Source organism: Seriola dumerili, unplaced genomic scaffold (assembly GCF_002260705.1).
Source record: "Seriola dumerili isolate Sdu_G_001 unplaced genomic scaffold, Sdu_1.0 BDQW01000025.1, whole genome shotgun sequence".
Lineage (NCBI taxonomy): Eukaryota > Metazoa > Chordata > Actinopteri > Carangiformes > Carangidae > Seriola > Seriola dumerili.
Window position 1 is genome coordinate 23,560,412 of NW_019174280.1, and position 20,467 is coordinate 23,580,878.

The following is a 20,467-nucleotide window of genomic DNA, read 5'->3' on the forward strand; positions in this document are numbered from 1 at the left end:
TGTGAGCGAGAACAGAAACACAACCTTTAATCCACTCAGGAAATCTGATGTTTTTCTGTTTAATCTTGATCCCAGTGTCGGCCAGGAAATTAAAAGGAAACTGCAGCTTTGAAATCAAAGTTTCTTTAGTCATTTATGGTTCAAAGCCTTTTAACTTTTTATCCTGTACCAGAAAATCTCAGTTCCTCTTCTCAACTGCACAACTCCACTATAATACCTCAGAATCATTTTAAACATGAAAGTGGAAAGGGAAACATGCTGAACTGCTCAAATAAAGAACATAAACAACATCAAAATTGTTCCCAGATAGAAAAATAAATCCACATTTGTTTTCTTCTGGCCCAGTATCTTCCTGGTTCCACAGCCCAAATCTGGCCCATATACGGCATGACTGTCAGAGGCTATTTCCACATCTGGACCAGAAAATCTTCCGGCTGTCAGTCAATACAGGAGGATGGCAGCCGGAATCTGGCCAGAATCTGTGGAAGTACTGCATATGGGCCAGGCTCGGGCCGAGGACCCAGGTATATGTTGGGTAAGAAGGTAGGGCTGAACCAAAGGCTACGAAGCTCAAACGGTCCCGTACCTTCCTCTGAGATCTCCTTCCAGGGGTTGGGTGGGTACATGAAGGCGGCGTTCTGGATCTGGTCGTTGATGTCTTCGTCCTCATTGAAGGGAAACGTCCCGCTCAGACTGACGTAGATGATGACGCCGACCGACCACATGTCCAGAGATCGGTTGTAGCCTTTGCTGCGAAGAACCTCAGGCGCCAAATACGCCGGAGTGCCAACGACTGAGCGACGGAAAGACTTCTCCCCGATGATACGAGCGAAGCCGAAGTCACAGAGCTTCACCTGGAGGGAAAAGGAGAAGTGAAGGTTCCTCCAAAGTCGTACTGCAGCAGAAAGGAGACGATGACTTGATAGTTTGTTCTAACCTGAGGAAAGGGTTCTGCTGAGGCCAGGAGGACGTTCTCAGGCTTCAGGTCACAGTGGACGATGTTCTTGAAGTGAAGATGTCTGAGGGCCACCAGGATCTGAGGACACAATGTGATTTAATACTCTACTGTCAGAGCAAACTAAAAAGAACAGCTACAATTTCTGTTTGAATCGCTGAGATCTTGCAAGATATCGCTCTAGGCCTTCCAGAGATGCTGTGTTCACAAGGCTAGGAATGTTTTATGAGGTCACAGTGACCTTGACCTTTGACCTTTGACTACCAAATTCAAATCAGTTCACCCTCGAGTCTGAGTGAACGTTTGTACCAAATGTGAAGAAAGTCCCTCAAGGCGTTCCTGAGATTATGTCGTTCACAACCGTTTGTGGGCGTCACTGACCTGTGTGACCAGGAACTTGGTGAGGCGTTCGGGCAGTCGACTCTTCTCGCTGGATAAAATCATCTCCAACATGTCGCCGTGAAGCTTCTCCATGACAACAAACACCTGTTCGGGCGTCTCAAACATGCACTCCAGGTTAACGATACCGGGGTGGTGGAGGTTCTGTCAGAAACAAGACGGAGAGATAAAACACTGACATGGGACGGAGCAACTTGATGAAATAATGAACCACTCTTTGGATACATACTTATACTCACATATTAGTACATTTGTTTTTAAGTTAGAACTGACATATCTAAAGAATTTAATCCTCCAAAAGTCCTACATTAGTTATTGAGCCTTGGAGTGTTTGCAGCTTGTTTTGTGCTTCATGATCAGATTGATTTGATTAGATCTCGTCTTTGAATGAAAACAGTCGTACCTGGAGAATGGCCACCTCGTTCCTCAGCTGACTCTCCTGCTTGGTGGGAAACCTCATTTTATCAATGATTTTGATCGCTACGTCTCTACCCGTCTTTCTGTGTTTACCTGGAGACAACAAGGGGGAAGGGAGGAAGTTTTTTTTTTTATTGATCATTAATTCAGCTGATGATAAAACAGAATGATGTGCAATCAGCAGAAATGAAGAGACACAATAATCAAAGATTACTGTCTTTATATTTCCCTACACTTTCAGACAGATAACGTCACAATAAAAGGATGTGACTGTAACTATCAGGTTTTCATTTGTTTCAAGTCTCACCTCCGTAGACGATCCCGAACTGTCCGGAGCCGAGGACCTCGTCAGCAAAGATCTGATACACTGAACTGATATCCTGAACAAGAAAACGTTTTCAAATTAAAAGTCAGGAAATAGGACAGTGAAGTTGCCCTTTAGACCTTTTTATTGAACTCATTAACTGGTGGTTAATATATAATAATATATACGTTTTTTAGTGCAAAAGTAATTAGTAAGTGTATCTGACAAATAATTTTAGTGAAGTACAAATATCGTGAGTACGTAAACCTCAAGAAGTGCAGTTCTAAAGAAAATCAACTTCATTCAATTTTTATTTTACACCATAAATACAAACAAAACATATAATAAACAGGATTGTTGGTGCGGAAATGGTGTAAAAAAAACAAACAAAAAACAACTCTCCATATTGGACAAAAATGTAAAATATAAGACTTACCACATTTTCTTGTATCTGGGAGTTGGACACTGATATGCTGATAGAAAGATCCTCTGAGGAGACACAAGACACAAACATACAGAATATGAGTGTAGAAGCCACAGGTGCTGTGATCTGTAACCACACACTGTAACCCCTCCCCCACTCACTGAGCAGCAGAGACGTGTGGGGTTTTATTTTTCTAACCTTTAAATCGTTAAAATCTCATTTCCTATGTTTCCTTGTTTAATAAAGAACAAGACGAGAGGAGATTTCCAGCTGAGATCAAACCGACACATTTGTTTGTTCAACACGAGATGAAAGAGCAGTGAGGACGTTTCCAGCTGCTGCTGCCGCCATCTCAAATCATTCTCCAGATTTCACAAAAATAAAAGCCTCTGTTTCCTGTCTCCTCTTCTTCTGGGTTTAGTACAGTATGTGAGCATGTTCAGGAACACCTCTCTCTGTCAGAGCGTCGCAGACTGTTGCATGCTGCGTTAATTCAGTCTGACATCCAAAAAGCCGAGGGCTCGTTCTGCGTAGAGGAAAACCCGCCGCTGCGAGTGAGTTTCCACTGATGAGCTGATATTGATTTCAGATCGCGGGCCAGGGTTTGATCGGGTCATCGCTCTGAGATCGATACCTGCAGTCTGATGTAGGTGGGCAGCCGTTTGATAATTAGGTCACGGGTTAGGTCATCATTCAGAGAGCTTATGTAACTTTATTGACAATCATGTTGACTGTGGGAAATTCACACGCACGCAACAAAATACTGGCGGATTTCAATGCAGCGTATTAATTCTTAAAAAGGGGGCCAGACCTTATGTAGCTCAATGTACAAGTACAAGGTTTTATTAGAGATTATATTAGATACTAAAGACAATCCTCTGTTTTATATATCATCATCATATTTTAGAGCCGTTTGCTATTAGTAAAAAACTTCCTCCATCTGTTTCACAATAAAAGCCTTCCAAGAGTTCAGGAAGCAGATCCAAATTCATCCCTGGAACACTTTTACTGTGAAAAACATGCAGGAATTGTTGAGTTTCAACTACTTTTGGTTTTAACCACTTCATATAAATCTGGTAGTTTAGTCCACTGGCCCCTTCAACGATACAGATAAACACATCAGAACCTGCTGACTGTGAACGCAGCATTAGTTTTTGCACCTTTGCTGATTACTGTTGGATCACTATTCAGTTTATGTAACTTTATTGACACTGATGTTTCTGTATCAGAGCTCCAGTGCATTTAATAATGTAGTTTAATATTTGTTTTTTATCACACGTTTTTATTTACTCCTGTCATCTTTACTCTTGTTCTGCCTCAGTCACAAAGGTCAACTGTTTTACTGTTTTACTGTTTGTCATTGAGGCGGTTAAAAAAACAAAAGGCCTGGTTATATCATCTGTCCATTAACTTATTGATGTGTGTTGGTGTAATTTCATTACCAAACAAAACATCCATTTTTGGAAAGAAGCGGAAGCTCGACATTAATTACTGAACAGGTGGAAACACAGCTGACTACATCCTCTAAAGTACAACTATTTATAACGATAAAAGTCTTCCATAATAGCTAATGGTTATTTTTTTAATGCCTGAGGTCCATTTAGTCATTTAGAGCAGGAAATCTCATTTTGGGATGAAACTTAAATCTGTTATTTTCAGACAAAAAGATACTTTAACCTGCGATGAATCAGAGCGGAAAATCCTCTGAAATCCCTCAATCATGTTAAAATGTCAGGAGGCAGCGGTCTGTGTGTGTGTGTGTGTGTGTGTGTGTGTGTGTGTGTGTGTGTGTTGTATAACACTTGTCTCCTGAAACAATATTTGGAAGCTCTTCATAGACAAATCCACACACACATTAAAACATAAAAACATTTCAGAGTCTAAACTGATTTGAGGGTGAAGACGGGCAGTAACTGTCAGTGGGTCGGGTTTTCTAATGAGCATTAAGTTAAATCTGCCTTTGTGTTAAATATTACTTATCAATAAATATCAAAAATTTGCATATGTGCCGTGGCAACTCATGGAGAACCTCAGGGATCTTTTCTGGGACCACTTTCCCCAAGGACACATCGTACAGAGACGTGGCGTTTACTTGTTAAAGAATAAGTCTGGTGATATTTTATATTTCCTTTGCCTTGCAAAGGAAAGGAAAACCTACCCGAAGAAAACATCATTCACAAATTGTTTTTGAAAGAAAACAAGGGACCCACTGCGGGGGCGGTTACTGCAGCAGAACCAGACGATTTCTGAAGCTTTATTGTATTTTTTATACGTATTTTTTAGACATTTTTAAATGAAAGAAATCCCTGAGTGAAGCCTGAAGTGTCTGTTACTCACTGTGGTCCTTCCCCTGGCCCGGCCCCGTGCCGACACTGGCCTTGGGCGTGACGGGCATCATCGCCTGTCGGATGGCCTTCTCCCAGCTCTGGCCCACGTCCCGCCCCACACCGGACGCCGCCAGGACGGGGTTGTGGTACAGGCCGCCGTTGTCCTCCCCGACATAGTACACCATGTTGGCCGTGATCACCTCGAAGCAGTGCGGGTTGCTGCCCTGAGGCAGGCTACTGAAGTCCTGCGCCGGCTCCACCTGCAGGATCTCGGACAGCGGGATCTCCTGCGGTTGGTTAGAAAGAACATTTAGATTCCTGTTCTTGTTACAGAAGATCCAAATCTGAAAAGTGTCCATTAGTTTTTAGGAATCATTTCAGCCAATAAGAAGCATCCTCCTGGTCTTCAGACGGCTGATATTCCCTCCATCCCAACACCTTTCCTCTCTTCCCTGAACTGTGAGAGGCTCTTTGAATTTCAGTGTTTAAAACTCCCCTTCCTTCCTTTTCCTCCGCCCTCCAAAAAACCCTGAACCCTGCCAGACCAAACATATAAAGGAGAAACGCTCTGTGGTGTCTTTATGCCTCTTGGTATCATCTGAATATCTTGTGTTTTGCCAAATACCCCCCCCCCCCCCCAAACACACCCACCACACCACCCAACCACCCACAGCCACGCCCTTCCATCAGCATCCATTCATTTGATTAAAAGCCAGGACGTGGCTCAACCGCTCTGGGCACGAGGCAGCGCGGTGACGAGCCAGAGAGGCGGCAGGGAAACGACCTGAGGTCCTGAAGCCACCACAGACCCCCCCCACCCTCATGCCTCTCACCGCACTCTCACTTTCGCTTCAAAGGAAAGGTTTCTGTGGCGCTTTGTGTTAAAGGTCGACAGGTCGCTGGCAGACACAAGATGAAAGGAGGCGTGAGGATGGAAATCAGCTGCTCCGACCTGTTCTGACCCAAATTCTGCGTCATGTCATCACTTCATGTTTCACAGAAACTAATTCTCCTGCTTAGAAATGCTGGAAAGTGACAGAGAAAACTTTTCAACCATCAACTAACCTGCTAAAGTCAAACTTAACACGGTTAGTCGATCGATAGAGAATTAACAGAGAAGAATTTGATAATCAATTAATAGTTTAAACGATAAGTCTGGTGATAGTCTACATTTTTATAATTGTCAGTCCCTCACACACCGTCCTGCTGCCCCAAATATTCACCTGAGCACCTAATGTGGATTAATCCGCTGCTGAAAATAGTCCCCAACAATGCACTATTAAACTACAGCAACCAATTGTTTTTCAAATGTCCCCTAAACGCCTCACATGCAGATCATTGGTAGACGCTACAATTTACAGATGTTCCCCGAACGCCTCACATGCACAGCACACATCATCAGGGGCCCCACCTTGGGGGGTTTTGGGGCAACAGCAGTGACTGTACAGTGTCTTTATGGAGGTTTGAAGGGGTTTATTGTTGTCACTACAAAATGTGCCAATATTAGGGAACATCAGGGGCCGTTATCGCCCTGGGGGCCCCCATGATACAGTGTTAAGAATACACAGTGAACAGTCAGGTCGTCATTAGACAGTGATGGAGCTGTTACTGTATGAACCCGACTCCCTCCAGGCCCCTCGTCACGCCGCTGCTTCGTTGGGCCGAGCAGCTGAAACCAGATCTGGTCTGGCTCTGTCTCCTACCTTGTAATACTTGGCTCCACTTTCATTCTGAAACAGAGTCAGACTCTTGCTGTCCAGCCTCCAGTAATGTCTCTTCCTCTGCAGAGACAGAACAGGTCGTCAGGGAGGAGGTCTGACAGGTTCACACAGAGCCGGACATTTAAACATACGACATGAATAGTGTGTTTCTATGTTTTTGTTGTTGTATAGATCAGGATTCGTGTTTTGTTTGGATGTATGGTTTGTCCATCTGCAGGTTTATCAGGGTAAATGAAGTTAAATTAAGATAACTCAGTTTAAAATGCTCGATACACAAGCTACACAGTATTTCTGCTCACATTAAATACACGTCAACGGAGAGTAAAATAACAGTGGAGGTGTAAAATGATGGTGATATTTTTTTAAAAACGTGATATTTAAAAAAAAGTGAAAAAAATGAAATATTGATATCATGTTATGGATACATAAAATACTACATCCTGTAAGGCTTTGTAGATCTTTTGTTTATATATTATTTACATTAAATGTCATTTTTAAGTGTAAATCATTATACAGTTATTTTCACGCTCTCTCCCTGCACCTCCCTGCACTCATAATTAAATTTAATTCATTAAGAGACAAAACAAACAATAAACAAATTTAAAGATGTTCAGTATATCATTATTATAATGTATTTATTTATTAGGTGTTTGTCCATTTTGTGTTGTTGTTGTGTGTCCTCTCACCAGGTTGTCCCGGCTGGTGTAGTGCACCATCCAGCCCTCCTTCACCACTGTGGAGCTTTTCCTCTTGGTGTGTTTGATGGACTGAACCACGCGCATCAGAGGGATGTTACTGCTGGTGGACGGGCTGCGTGACCACAAACAAACAAACAAACAAACCATCAAACAAACAAACAAACAAACAAACACACATCGTTCTGATTTAAATGGGTAAAATAAAAGCTTCTTGTCTGTTGATTGATTAGATACTGAACCTTCTGATTATTAATGTTAAAATTAATTTGAGAGGGCGTTTGGTTTTGAGGGGGCGTCACCTGATGGCTCTGAGCGTCTCGTCGTCTTTCTCGCCGTCCACGCAGGGACCCTCGATGAAGAACAGCTTGTCCTCGGGGGTGGACGGCTCGTCCTGCTCGTCCATGCTGTGGCCTCCGTCGCTGTTGATGTCACAGTTGTCCACCTCCATCGTGGCCTCGGAGTCCAGACTGGGACTGGCCGGCTCTGCAGAAACACAGAGTCAGAGTCCGGGTACAGGATCTACAACTGACTGTTTTTATTCAAACTAAAGCTGCAGTTCCTCTAATGGCCACTCGGTGACGGCTACAACAAAAACCTGAAGTGAACAAGAAAATCCTCAGATTCTCTCCAAAGAAAAATAATAATAATAATAATGAACTTTATTTAAAAACACTTTCCTAACAACCAACTTTACAACTAAATAAAACTAAAACTAAAATCAAATAATCGCACAGGAAAATAAATAGAAAACAACCACAAATGACAATAAATGCAAAGTCAATACATTTTTTTTATTTATTTACAAATTAGATTTTCAGGAATTAATTTAACTTATAGCTGAGAATGTTAAACATAACTCATAACAAAGATGATAAAAATGTGAAAGTAAAGCTGTGATAGGGGGCATGTTCACTACGGGCCGATCACACAGCCAAGGTAAAAAACTCTGACGTGTAACTCACCTCCGTTAAAGTCGACCTCACCGAGGCAGTCGCGAGGAACTTTGGCTGCACATCTCTTATGGCAGTTAAATTTACAATCTACAGAAGCAAAACAGGAACAAACAGTCACCCTGGGAGTATTTTGATAAATCATTTCAGTCACTTTTCAAGCAAAAACATCAAACATTGTCTGGTTACAGCTTCTTAAATACAAGGATTCACTGCTTTCTTTTGTCTCGTGATAATGTTGAATATCTTTGGGATTTAGACTGATGGTTGGTCAAACAAGTGACCTGAAGACATCATCTTTGGCTTTGGAGAGAATGAGCAGCAGGTTGAATGATAATGAAAAAATACTAGTAGCTTGAATATATTGTTGACTTCAGGCTCTGGCAGGTCGTCACCTTTGCACTGCATCCCCTGGCGGAAGAGTCCCTTCAGCAGGCGCTTGCAGAACTGGCAGATGGTGGGGCGAGTGTAGGTGTGGACGGAGAAGGTGTGAGGGACTTTGACCCGCCCCAGGACCATCTTCTCCATCCAGATGGGTCGACCGCTCAGCAGGGAGTTACGCTTCCCGGCACCCAGGAGGGGGCGCTGCTGACGGAAAGAGGGGAAACCAAGGAGTTTAACCAATGAGCGTAACCGTCAGTGTACAGCACATCCCAGCTGCATAAAACAATAATTCACAGACATTTTTAAATTCAATTTAAGGCCTTTTAATGCCATTTTTAATGAAGGGAATTCAGTGTTTTTAAGACTTTTCAAGACGCGACTGTAAAAGCGACGTCGGGGAGATGTGGGGATCAGTCAGGGTTCACGAGGTTCAGCTGAGACGTCGGATTTGGAGAATTGTTCCCTCGTCATGAAAGTGGAGCACAGATGAAATCTCCTCTGTCCACTGGAACAATGAATGTCCTTGTACAACGTGGCGGCTTATAGAGCGCAGCGCAGACAGGAGCAGGAAGCAGCGTATGACACAATGGGCCTGAATTAGTACAGAAAAGCCTGATAATCCACCTTCCCATACTTTTCATATGGAGCAGGTCTCTTTGATATATCATAAAGAAAATGATATATTAATAATAAAACAGTCTTTGTCTTTAACTCAGGTGTTTGGTGATTTTGTCTGACGACATCGCTGTTAAAAAGTGGGGGGAGGTGTGTTTGATTTGTTTTTTGTGTGTGCGTGCGTGTGTGCGTGTGCGTGTGTGTGTGTGTGTGTGTGTGTGTGTGTGTGTGGATAACTGTGTTTGTTCCAACAAGTGTGAAGCTCTTTGTTTGCTGGTTAGAACAGGATGGAAAATCCAGTGGTTCGCCTCCAGCCATCATCGTGTGTGTGTGTGTGTGTGTGTGTGTGTGTGTGTGTGTGAGAGAGAGAGAGTGTGTGAAACAGAGAGAGAGGGAAACTACTGTGAACGGTTGCACCACGTAGATCTGCTGGTATGGAAAGTGTGTGTGTGTGTGTTTTCACTCACGTCACTCGTTACGTGTCAGAAATGAATCAAACTTTCACTTCATCAACATGTGGCAGATACAGTGACGAGGCTGCAGCTGATTCTTCATTTAAAACCTCTTGACAGGTTAAAGGAGCTCAGACGCCATTTTTAAAATCAGCTATAATCAATATCTTTGTAATTATGTGCTCTGAAATTCATGGTCAGAAACCTAAACACAGCTCTGACGGTCGGTGTTGGACCCACCTCCTCCTGCGGCGCCGGGGTGAACTCAGTGGAAGGTGGTCGAGCGACGGACATTACGGCGCCCGGCAGGGACACGTTGGACAGCCGCCTCTTCCTCACGCCGCTGCAGTTGTTGGGGATCTTGAACGCACATCGTTTGTGGTAGTTCAGTCCACATCCTGCAGAGGAGAAAAAAACCGACTCTTAAGTCATTTAATCTCATCCACTGTCCCACACCAGCAGCTCGGTCAGAACAAACTCACACTCTGCAGCCAAACTTGGGTTAAAGCTCCTCCAGTCTAAAGGAGCCTGAACACACCTGCCAGATTTATGCACCTGAGTTCTGACTGTTTGCAGGATCCAGAATCTTTTGGCAGGAAAAATAAAAATAATAGGAATTTGAGAAAAAGTGGTGATTTGTTAGCATGCTAACATTTGCTATTTAGAACTAAACTCAAAGTGGGAACTTCATCAGTTTTACATGTATTTGGTCAAAAAATAAAGAATTGGGTGAATTTAAATGTTGATGTCATGATGAAGCCAAATGAAAAGAGAGATTCATCCTCTGGGGACCATGTGTGTGATGTTTGGATTAGATTTCATGTCATAAGTCAGTAGCTGTTGAGATATTTCAGTCTGTGTGGAGGATCAAACCACAACCTGACTGATACTGGTGTCGCTGGAGCCACACCTGCCAACACCTCTACAGGTGTGTTCAGACAGGAGGTGAGGTGTCATTCACTCACAAGAAAACTCCACTTCTTTCTGTTATTTCCCTCCAGTTTCTCTGCTATTTTCTCTTCTCTCATGCACGCCAGGTGTGACCTGAGCTGTCCACCTGTGATCAGATCACCTGAGACGGATGTTGATGTCAGGTCTGAACAGCACCTTTGTGTCTGGGCGAATTTGCATCCAATCTTTCTAATCTTTCCACTGACTTTGTATGTTATCATCCCGCCTCCTCACTTCACTTCACTTCCTGTCTGGACACAGTCAGGTCACTACGTCTCCAGTAGTTTCAGCACGTAATTATCCCAAAACTACAAACTCATTTTTACATTTCGATTTATGTACAGATTAAAAAAGGAAACACATGTTCATGAGGAGCTTTAAAGGTCCAGGAACGTGTTTGTTTGAACCTTTGGACAGGGTCAGGCTAACTGCTAAGCTACGCTAATCGACTCCCCGCTCTCCCAAACAGAAATGTAATATATGACATACAGTATATGTCCCTACATCAAGAGTGATAGCGCCATTTATGTCACCTATAGGGGGATATATGAAGATATAAGTTTATAAGAATTTGTGAGTATATTATCTATGATACATTTTTGTGTTATAACATACAGTATATGTTAACGATATAAAATACATTTTTTTTATCAAAACAACTTTTAGTATAAATTTATTTTAAAAATTTGTTTTTCTTATTAATTTTAAACATTGTATCTTTACTGTATATATATTATATCGTTATGTTTCTCATAATTCAGTGAATAAGCAAATTTCCCAAACTGTTGAACTATTCCTTTAGAGCTCCTCCAGTGTAAAAGTCTCTGTCCATGTGTTTGATTATAAAGCTGGTCTAGGTTCCATATTAATACTGTGAAAGTAAAGAGAGGAGATGTAAAACTACACTGAGATGGTTTTTGGTTCTTAAAACCACAAATATATCTTCTTATGGATCAGTGCTTCAAATAAAACACAGGAGAAGAAGAGAATATTGAGCTTTAATATATTTCTTTTGTATCCTGTTGATGTTTTTCCCTCCACTCTTTCTCCTGAGCTGGGTGTAAAAGGCCGAGTGCTTCCTCCTATTGACACGCTGCCAGTTCGAAGCTTCTCTGGGAAGATGTATCACATGCTGCTGTGTATCCGTCACATCCCACTTCCCTTTGTATGTGTGTGTATGTGTGTGTGTGTGTGTGTGTGTGTTGAACTGGTTTGAATTGTTACAGGCTTTTCAAAAGATAATGTCAGGTGCACGTGGCCAAAATCAACAATGCCATTCACAGAAAAACTAAAAGTAAACAGGCTCTAAAGATGCAAAAAAAAAAAAAAAGATTTATTCCATGAGTAGAAAAAAAGAAGAAGCAGTTTTTCTATGAATGGGAGCTTTGTGTCGTTGCCCGGGCCAACCAGTCACATTGTTGAATTAAAGTGTCTGAATAACCCCATTAAGAGATGTGCATGACGAGATGTGAAAATCAAACGGTTCATTCATGCAGCAAAAAGAACCAGGACCAAAATCTGAGAGCAGGATCCTCTCGGCCTAAAATGATCTGCTGGTGTGCAGCTGCTTCAAAATGCAGGTACGTGAGTTTTAAAGAGCTCAGGATGTGGTTCGTGCGGTTGTTTATTAAACTAGAGGCTAAAATCACTTCTTCACTCTGCCACTTAGTCTGAAAACATTTTTAACTTTTTCTTCCTCCAAACAGGTTCTGTAGGAGGAGGCCGGCTGCGTCCCTCCTCTCTGCGTGGCGTCGCTAAAGTTCAGATTCACTCGTTGAGATCGAGACTTAAGAAGACGAGAATCTTTGTAAAAAAAAAAAAAAAAAAAGAATTGCAGGAAGTCGTGTAGTCAATGAAGACATCCTGCTGCACAGTCACTGCAGCTTTGATTCAGGCCTGAAAACCAGTGTGAAAACCTGTGTGTCTGTGTGTGTGTGTGTGTGTGTGTGTGTGTGTGTGTGTGTGTGTGTGTGTGTGTGTGTGTGTGTTGGACGTCTGCCTGAGCCTCAACTGGACGTGGCATTAATCAAAGCTGAGGCCGAACCCTGAGAAATCTGTCCGTCTCTGTTAAACTCATTAACGTCCCATTCCTCTGACATCACCGCACAAACACGTCACTTCCTCTCATAAAGTTTAATTGGCAGGAAGCTCGTCTGATTTGATTTAAATACCCAGATATCCTGACGCTCATTTCTGACGAGTGGTTCGTTATCAGATCGACCGAGCCTCCGTCTGACTCATACATTCGACTGTGGTTCTGTATTTCCGTAGCTGCAGAACTGCATCACGATGCAATGAAATGTCGTTTAAACAAAGTCATTATTTTCAGAACCGAAGAAGAAGAATTAAAGACGTTAAAGAGCACAAACTGTGAGTCTGAGATCTCGGACTCAGACCTTTAAAATCAGCTCTGGGACAATTACAAAATCAGCTTCTATCACCTTAAGGCTCCATAGAGTCTAAAGACTTGTAGCATTGTGTTAATTATTTACAGACTCATTTATTAACAACATCGTGCAAACTGAATGTCATTTGTGAGTTTAGTGGAGCTCGGGTGTATTTGTGTTGCCAACAGGAAGCAGATCCAGTCATGTTGAATCACAACAACCTGATCTGTGTCTTGTTGAGACTTTCGAACTGTAATCACACCTCAAATCCACCTGATCTGAGACTCTTCCAGTGTGAGTTCACACCTCTGTGTCACGAGTGTCTCCTCAGTCTGAACACACCCCTCCTGCGTGTGACTGCAGGTGTGAACCACATCAGTTCAGAGTCATCGTAACGCGACCTGATGTAAACCAGGCAGGTATCAAACCTTAGACCTCGCAGCTCTCACCTTCACACTTGAGTCCCTGTCTGACGAGCCCCCACAGCATCTCCCCACAGTCGTCGCAGAAGGCCGGGGCCTTGTAGGAGTGAACGTAGAGCGTGTGAGGTCGGATCTGGAAATCCTCGGCCGTGGCCAGAGCTGAAAACAATAAACACAGAAAAACTGATTCAAAAAAATGGAATGTTTTTAACTTTCAGGAAACTACGTGGCTTTCATTGTATAAAACCAGAACAAACCAGAACATTAGGAACATCCCAGTTCAGGCTTTCTTGTCCCTGATCCACACACACACACACACACACACACACACACACACACACACACACACACACACACACACACACACACACACACACACACACATATAAGTGTCTTTAACATGTTGAATCAACGTGTTTCTGCAGAGCCACAAATAGAACAATTTAAATGTTTAAAAAGGCGAAGTGTGGTCACAGCATGTATTGATCTGATTGTTCAGTTCACTGCACTTTGTGAACTGAAGTGAACTGATGAATAAAAAACTATTTGTGTTGTTATTCACACTTTATTTTGATTTCCTCAAACAACCACGACGGTGAAACTTGGTGCTCTGCAGGTTTTTAACCATTTTTCTTTTGGAACAGCAGGTTTTAAGCAGCTGTAATTATTGTTAATTGTTGTATATGGGGGGCAGATTTGTCCTCCAGTGCAGAATGAACAGTGACAGTAATAAAGAAATAAAGCAGCAGAGATCTGCAGGGTTTTGCAGCAGCAGCAGGAGGAGAAAAAGAGGAGGAGGAGGAGGAAGTGGTCTCGGGTCTGAGCCTGATTCGGTTTCGGGCTGCGACTTTGTTTTCTTCCTCCTGTGTAACGTAAACCTGCCGCCGCTCTGAGCTGTGAAGGTGTCAGTTTGAGTTTCTACAGCCCGACCTGTCGACACGACTCAGGAAATGACGATCCCATACACACTGTCATGGTTAGAGCGCACAGGGCGATCCAGGGCAACACACTGCAGGAAACTAGATCTGATTATCTATTTTTTGTTAATCATTATGTGTCTGCACATTTTAACAACAGGAGGAAGCTGAGACAAAACAAATAAAATAAATGTAAAATGATTTCAATTGTTGTAAAACTTTCTCTTCTTCTTGTGGACTTGAGGCTGTAGAACCTGCACAGCCAATATATGATTCATTGATTCATAACAATCACTAATAATGCAAATACTTAGAGTGATAATAATCAAAAATGATATTTTTTGTTAATCATTATTTTAACATCAATAAAACAAAATCAAAACTGTGCAAATGTGATGTTTTTTTACGTATATTTTTTGGGCCTTTTATGCCTTTATTGACAGATTGTGACAGAGCAGTAGAGAGAGACAGGACATGGGGGGGCAGAGAGAGGGGGAATGACATGCAGTAAAGGGCCGTCTGATGCGGGACTCGAACCGGGTCCGGCTGCAGCGAGGACTGTGGCCTCTACACGTGCGGCGCCTGCTCGACCCACTGCGCCACTCAACGCCCGTTTTTTTTTCATTTTTTATTTTTTTTGTTTTTTTTTAACTTTATTTTAACTGTTGATTTACATGATGATTAAAATGATTTTATTTCCAAACACAAACAGTTTAAGATCAGAGTCATGTTTTTTGTTTTTCTTATTTTTCTGACTTTTGTGCCTAAAAGTTTCTGTAAATCAGAAACTAAAGCAGCAAAATACGACTCAGCTGCTTCCAGACTCCATAAAGACTTAAGGAGATTTAAAAAAGAAGACAGACCACGTCACAGATTCATAAATTATTTATGATAAAACATAAATTTGAATTTTCTTTAAAGATGTGGTTCTGATGCTGGTTTAACGCTGGCATCAGAGTCAGAAGCTGGAGGAGGAAGTTAGTCTGATGAAGAGGACGCAGGACTTGACTATTTGATGCAGAGAAATAATATTCAGCAGACGAAGAGTTAATTTTCTCACCAGAGAGCACCACCTCGACCAGGTCGCCCTCATGGATCTCCTCCGCTGACATCAGCCGCTGCAGGATGTTGTCTGAGTTCAGGTCGTGACGGAAGAGAAGGATCTTGTCGTACATCCCGAAAAATCCACATTCAGGGAACTGAGGAGGAAGAAGAGGAGAAGTGACTGCCACTGGTGAAGCGTGCTTCAAACTTCACAGCTGCAGAAGAAGCTGTATGAGTCCGACGGCAAGAAACCGGAGGAAAATAATAAAAACAGGAGATCAGAATAAAGATAAAATCCATAAATATATCAAATATCAATATCCAATAACAGGATTTACTGAAAATGAAAATGCAGATTCAATATCAATACATATCATGATATAAATATAATTCAATGCAAAAACTGAATAAAAGAACCTGATGAGAATGTTTTTTTGGTTAAAGCCGTGAATAAAATTCACAAAAACTAAGTGATGTAACGTTAAGTGTATGATTTAATGCAACTGTCACTGGCCTCGTCCTTCAAAGATTTGTCTCACTGACCCACCTCGGTGCTTTTAAATGCATCATAGATTTCACACTGTTGGGGGAATTTTCTCATCTCTGATAAAAGTTCACTGTTAACATTTCAATCAAGAGAGAAACCTGCTACAACTCCTCCCACAAGGTGTGAGAAGGAAAAAAGACAAATGTTTTTGGTTGAATTGACAAAATTATCTTTAGTTTTCAATGAATCAAGACTAAAACTTCACTAAAATTAAGTCCACATGAATAAACCAGAATTTACATAGCTGAACTCAGGAGTGTATGTGTGTGTATGTGTGTGTGTGTGTGTGGTAATGATGAAGTGTGTGTGGTGGATCTGGGGTTCAGCAGCTCTGCAGCTTCTGCAGGTGGAGCAGCTTCCTGCCCCGAGCGGCTCTGAGTGTTAGCAGGATGTTAGCAGGATGTTAGCAGCGTGCAGGTAGCATGCAGCGTGGATCCTGCAGCGCACACCGACGGCAGGAAACCCAGCCGACAGGTGACGAGGCCAAAGCTCGGATCAAGTTCAGATGAACCACACACACACACGCACACACACAAGGTCTATCATGAATTATGGCTGAGGTCCTGTCACTGACACCCTGCAGTCATTAACCACGTGGCTACACACCGCCGCTCAAACAAATAAACGACAGACGGAAACACTGGACCCGGACGTCTGGTCCAAAGATCCAAGAGAGAAAAGAAGGAGCAGTCACTCTGTCGTTTCTGTGCTGGACCAGTTCTCTCACCAGCTCGGGACCGGCTCGTCTGACGACCATCAAACTGACAGATGATGAGAAAATGGACCCCAGGACACTGACATGGAAAAGGCCTCGTCTCCCTGTGATCGTGTTGTGTCTCTTTGTGGTTGTTTTATGTCTCCTTGTAGTTGCTTTGCGTCTCTGTGGTCTTGAACATGTGCTAGTTTCCCCTCAAACATGAGAGGTTGCAGATAATCACAACGTTAAAATTTGGGTTTCAGACTGTTGCTCAGAACGATCAGTTTGTCGTTCTGAACCTGTGAAGAGAATTTTAAATCTTCTGATCATTCATGAACTAAACAAGAAACTGATTAACACAAAAAAACAATAAATAAATAAATATTAAGTCACAACTGTAGTGGTCTGCTGCCGGCTGTTTTTACCACTCTGTGCTGAATGTGACTTCTCATCTGATCTGAATCATCGTTATTTTTATCATCAACTTTTTGTTGTTGTTGTTCTGACTTTGCAACTTATTGGAGAAGATAATAATTTAGATAAAAACACTGCGACAAGTAAACCTGTATCTTCTCATCCTGCAGCAGCTTTCAAACCGGGACTAAACCAGAGGCGGAGAGAGAAATCCTCCATGAGGACCGAGTGAGACCTGAACCAGGAGTCAGAACATTTGGGCTGCGTCCAATCAGCTGCCGCCTTCTCTGAGGTGAGCAGAGAAACACACTAAGAGTTCAGTTAATGGACAAGAGTGTGTGTTTAATACACACTGATCCCCTCTTAATGGTTAATCCTCCATTAACCAGGCTTAACCCCCCACACACACACACACACACACACACACACACACACACACACACACACACACACACAATCCCTTTTTACATTCTCTCACTCGTCACTGACGCCCTCACTAAACTGAAACCAGATTTCTGACGGCTCCACAGCCTCGTTCTGGTCGTCAGGGGCGCTGAGGCCAAAACCTCCAGGCCCCCGCCATGACCTTTGAACCCTCCTGCAAGAGCTGGAGCAGAGGAGGGGGTGGGGGGGGTGTCGCATCCTCCGGTTGTTGTCTTTTTTTATCCACTACCTCTTAATCTGTTCTGTGCTGCACTCATGCCATTATCAGAGAGACTAAGTGTTCATGGAGCCCAGTAATCCTGGTTCAAAGGGAGGGGGGGGGCAACACACTAAACAACACCCGCCCCACATGCCTCCGCCCACACACACACACACACACACATATCTGCAGGAAGTTTATATGCATGTATGTATCAAAAAATAAAGAAGGGAACTAGAATCACCTACTTGTGGTCGTATCCTTCCTCCACTCAGACCAGTTCCAGGTTACATCTCTGTCATAATTACTGTGAAGTCATGAGTAATGGCTGAAAAGTGTTTTGTCACACTGTTTGTGAATGTTTGTGCCAAATTTGAAGAAGCTCCATCAAGGCGTTACTGAGATATCATGTCCACGAGAATGGGACGTACAGACAACCTCAAAATAAAATGGCTCCCGTTCTGACTGTCTGGAGAAATGAAAGCATTTACCTGGGCTGTATCATTAATCATGATTAATAATTGCAGCCATTAATCACCTGTTGTTCGTCAGTGAAGTGGCTGCTCCTCCTGTAGTTTTAAATCCTGTGTTTCTACTTTGTTTCTGCAAACCTGAAAACGTACTAACGCCAACATCCGGGAGCAATGTGATGAGAGAAAAAAAATTAAAGAAGCTCATCAAATATGCTTTTAATTGGCACCATTAAAAGTAGCCAAATTAGGTTAGCAGTTCCAGTTTGCAGTGCACGGTGCAGTGCATGGATGTACTGATAACCATCACTGTGTCACTGTGATACTGAGGAAAACTTAAAAACGTGACTTTTCTAAGGCGAGTTCTGAAGCGTCTTTCTTCAGTGATTGATAAGTGGATTTATGGAGTTTTATTCTCAGTGGACATCAGACATAAAGACATCTGCAGGAAGAGTAAGTCACACTGAATGAATAAATGTGTGTTTCATGTCCGTGTGTGAAGATTTGACTGAGTTATGACTCTTGAGAAGAAGATTCTTCGTCGTCTCCTCTTCTGTCTCCGTCGTGCTGAACGTCCACGTCCATCACAGACCAGATCTCATTTCACGAGGGTTTAAACGTCCAGAACAATGAGTTTAATTACAAAAGGTGCCCGGTGAAGATTTAATTCCCAGCTCCCCCTGTGATGTTAATCCCATCTGAATGAATGGGGCTTAATGGGTCCAGCTCTGTGAGGCTGTAATCACTGCAGGCAGACAGGAGCATGCTCATATTAGCACAACATGCTAACAATGACAATGCTAGTGTTAAGGGGGCATTCCTTCCTGCTTCCCCTGTCTGTTGGTGTTGTTAAAATCCCCTTCACTATGGGAAACAACAATAACAACGAGCTGCAGCCTAGACGCTGAAAATGGAAAAGTTTTGATGAAGATTTGGATCTTGTGTGTTTTTAAGAAATTCAAACAAGCCGCAGCGTTTTTCCCCTATAGCAGGATGCTAAAGGTCGCTCTGAGATATAGGTGATGCTATATGAGACTAATCCTCGCAGTGTTAATATTGCCACCTATTTTTTAGCTTTAGTCTTGTCATGTTGTTAATTTTGATAATTGATAAATCGTTTTTAAAGATTCGCTGGTTGTAGTTCCTCAAATGTGAGAATTTGATGCTTTTGTTGATGTGATTTGATATTAAACTGAAAATCTTTGGGTTTTAACTGTTGGTTGAATAAAATGAGGGATTTGAACACAGGCATGTTTCACTTTTTTCTCATATTTTATAGACAAAACGATTAATTGAGAAAATAATAAGCAGATTAATCAATGATTAGTTGCATCCTTGACATACACCTTATTTGAAACCTCAGGTGTCGTTTCTTTCGATATCGACTGACAAACAGCAGCTCATGGTGTTTTCCATGTTTTCTTCACAGCGGTTTATGAAACATCTGGACCGGCAGCAGCGTGAAGAGCACAAACAGATAAAACAGCCGTTATCTCCCACTAAAAGCTTTTCAGCTCCAATAAAACTCTTCAGCTCTTTCGCCACACGTGTGCAATTAGCCGCTAAAACCGGCTGATGGGAAATATGAAGGTAAACAGCCGGGCTCCTGTTTTCCCTCCGCCCACTCACGCTGCTGTCACCTTGCTCAAGAAACAACAGGAAGCGGCGCCGAGTGGGTCAAGGTTGTCCGAGTGTTTGTGTGGGAGTTTCATTCATGCGCCTGTTGAGAGGCTAAAAACCACACACACACACACACACACACACACACACACACACACACGGAGCTGCATTGAAGAAAAGTCAGGTTTTGATTTGCTCTTTCACATCTTCATTGTTCTGTTTGTTGTAATTTTGTCTTTGATTTTATGACACTAAAATACTGATTTCATTCCCTTCAATTACTTAGAAATTAACCCTTGATTTAACAGGTTGTGTCACAGAAAGTGCCGAAGGTCCCTTCTGCGAAACCTTGAAATGATTAGTTGATCAATCAATTTGTTAACTAACAGAAAAATATTTAGAAACTCTTTGGGATTCAGTCATTTTTCAGGCAAATACAGTGAAACAGTGGCACATATTCTGATTTCAGCCTCTCAAACCAGAGGGTTTCCTGCTTTTCGTTGTCACATATAATTGCAAACTAAATTTTTTTGGGGTATTTGAAATATTGAAAATAATGATTAGTTGCAGCCCTGAAACTTTTATTAACTACACTGAAAAAAAAAAAAAAAAAAACGAATTTCTCTCCAAAACTGAGTCATAAAAGTTGGATTTTAGGAGAAATCAGCTGATGTTTTCTCTTTCTATAAATGAGTGTTTACATCCTGAA

The 20,467-nt window shown here is 42.3% G+C and overlaps 1 protein-coding gene across 2 annotated transcripts in view; it reads right to left on the bottom strand.

The window, feature by feature from the left end:
- prkd3 (protein kinase D3) overlaps positions 1–20,467 on the bottom strand; it is a 37,039-nt gene that overhangs the window by 3,696 nt on the left and 12,876 nt on the right. Inside the window, exons 3-17 of one of the 2 annotated variants that reach the window (XM_022770319.1) lie at positions 15,384–15,522; positions 13,434–13,565; positions 9,887–10,044; positions 8,591–8,780; positions 8,208–8,285; positions 7,545–7,728; positions 7,234–7,357; positions 6,530–6,607; positions 4,837–5,113; positions 2,512–2,564; positions 2,079–2,151; positions 1,758–1,864; positions 1,337–1,498; positions 938–1,036; positions 587–854 (exon numbers count right to left, since the gene is read on the bottom strand). In XM_022770319.1, coding sequence (XP_022626040.1) covers positions 587–854; positions 938–1,036; positions 1,337–1,498; positions 1,758–1,864; positions 2,079–2,151; positions 2,512–2,564; positions 4,837–5,113; positions 6,530–6,607; positions 7,234–7,357; positions 7,545–7,728; positions 8,208–8,285; positions 8,591–8,780; positions 9,887–10,044; positions 13,434–13,565; positions 15,384–15,522 — 2,122 coding nt within the window. Of the gene's footprint in view, positions 1–586; positions 855–937; positions 1,037–1,336; positions 1,499–1,757; positions 1,865–2,078; positions 2,152–2,511; positions 2,565–4,836; positions 5,114–6,529; positions 6,608–7,233; positions 7,358–7,544; positions 7,729–8,207; positions 8,286–8,590; positions 8,784–9,886; positions 10,045–13,433; positions 13,566–15,383; positions 15,523–20,467 lie in introns of both variants that reach the window. The other variant, XM_022770318.1, reaches the window with a different exon arrangement.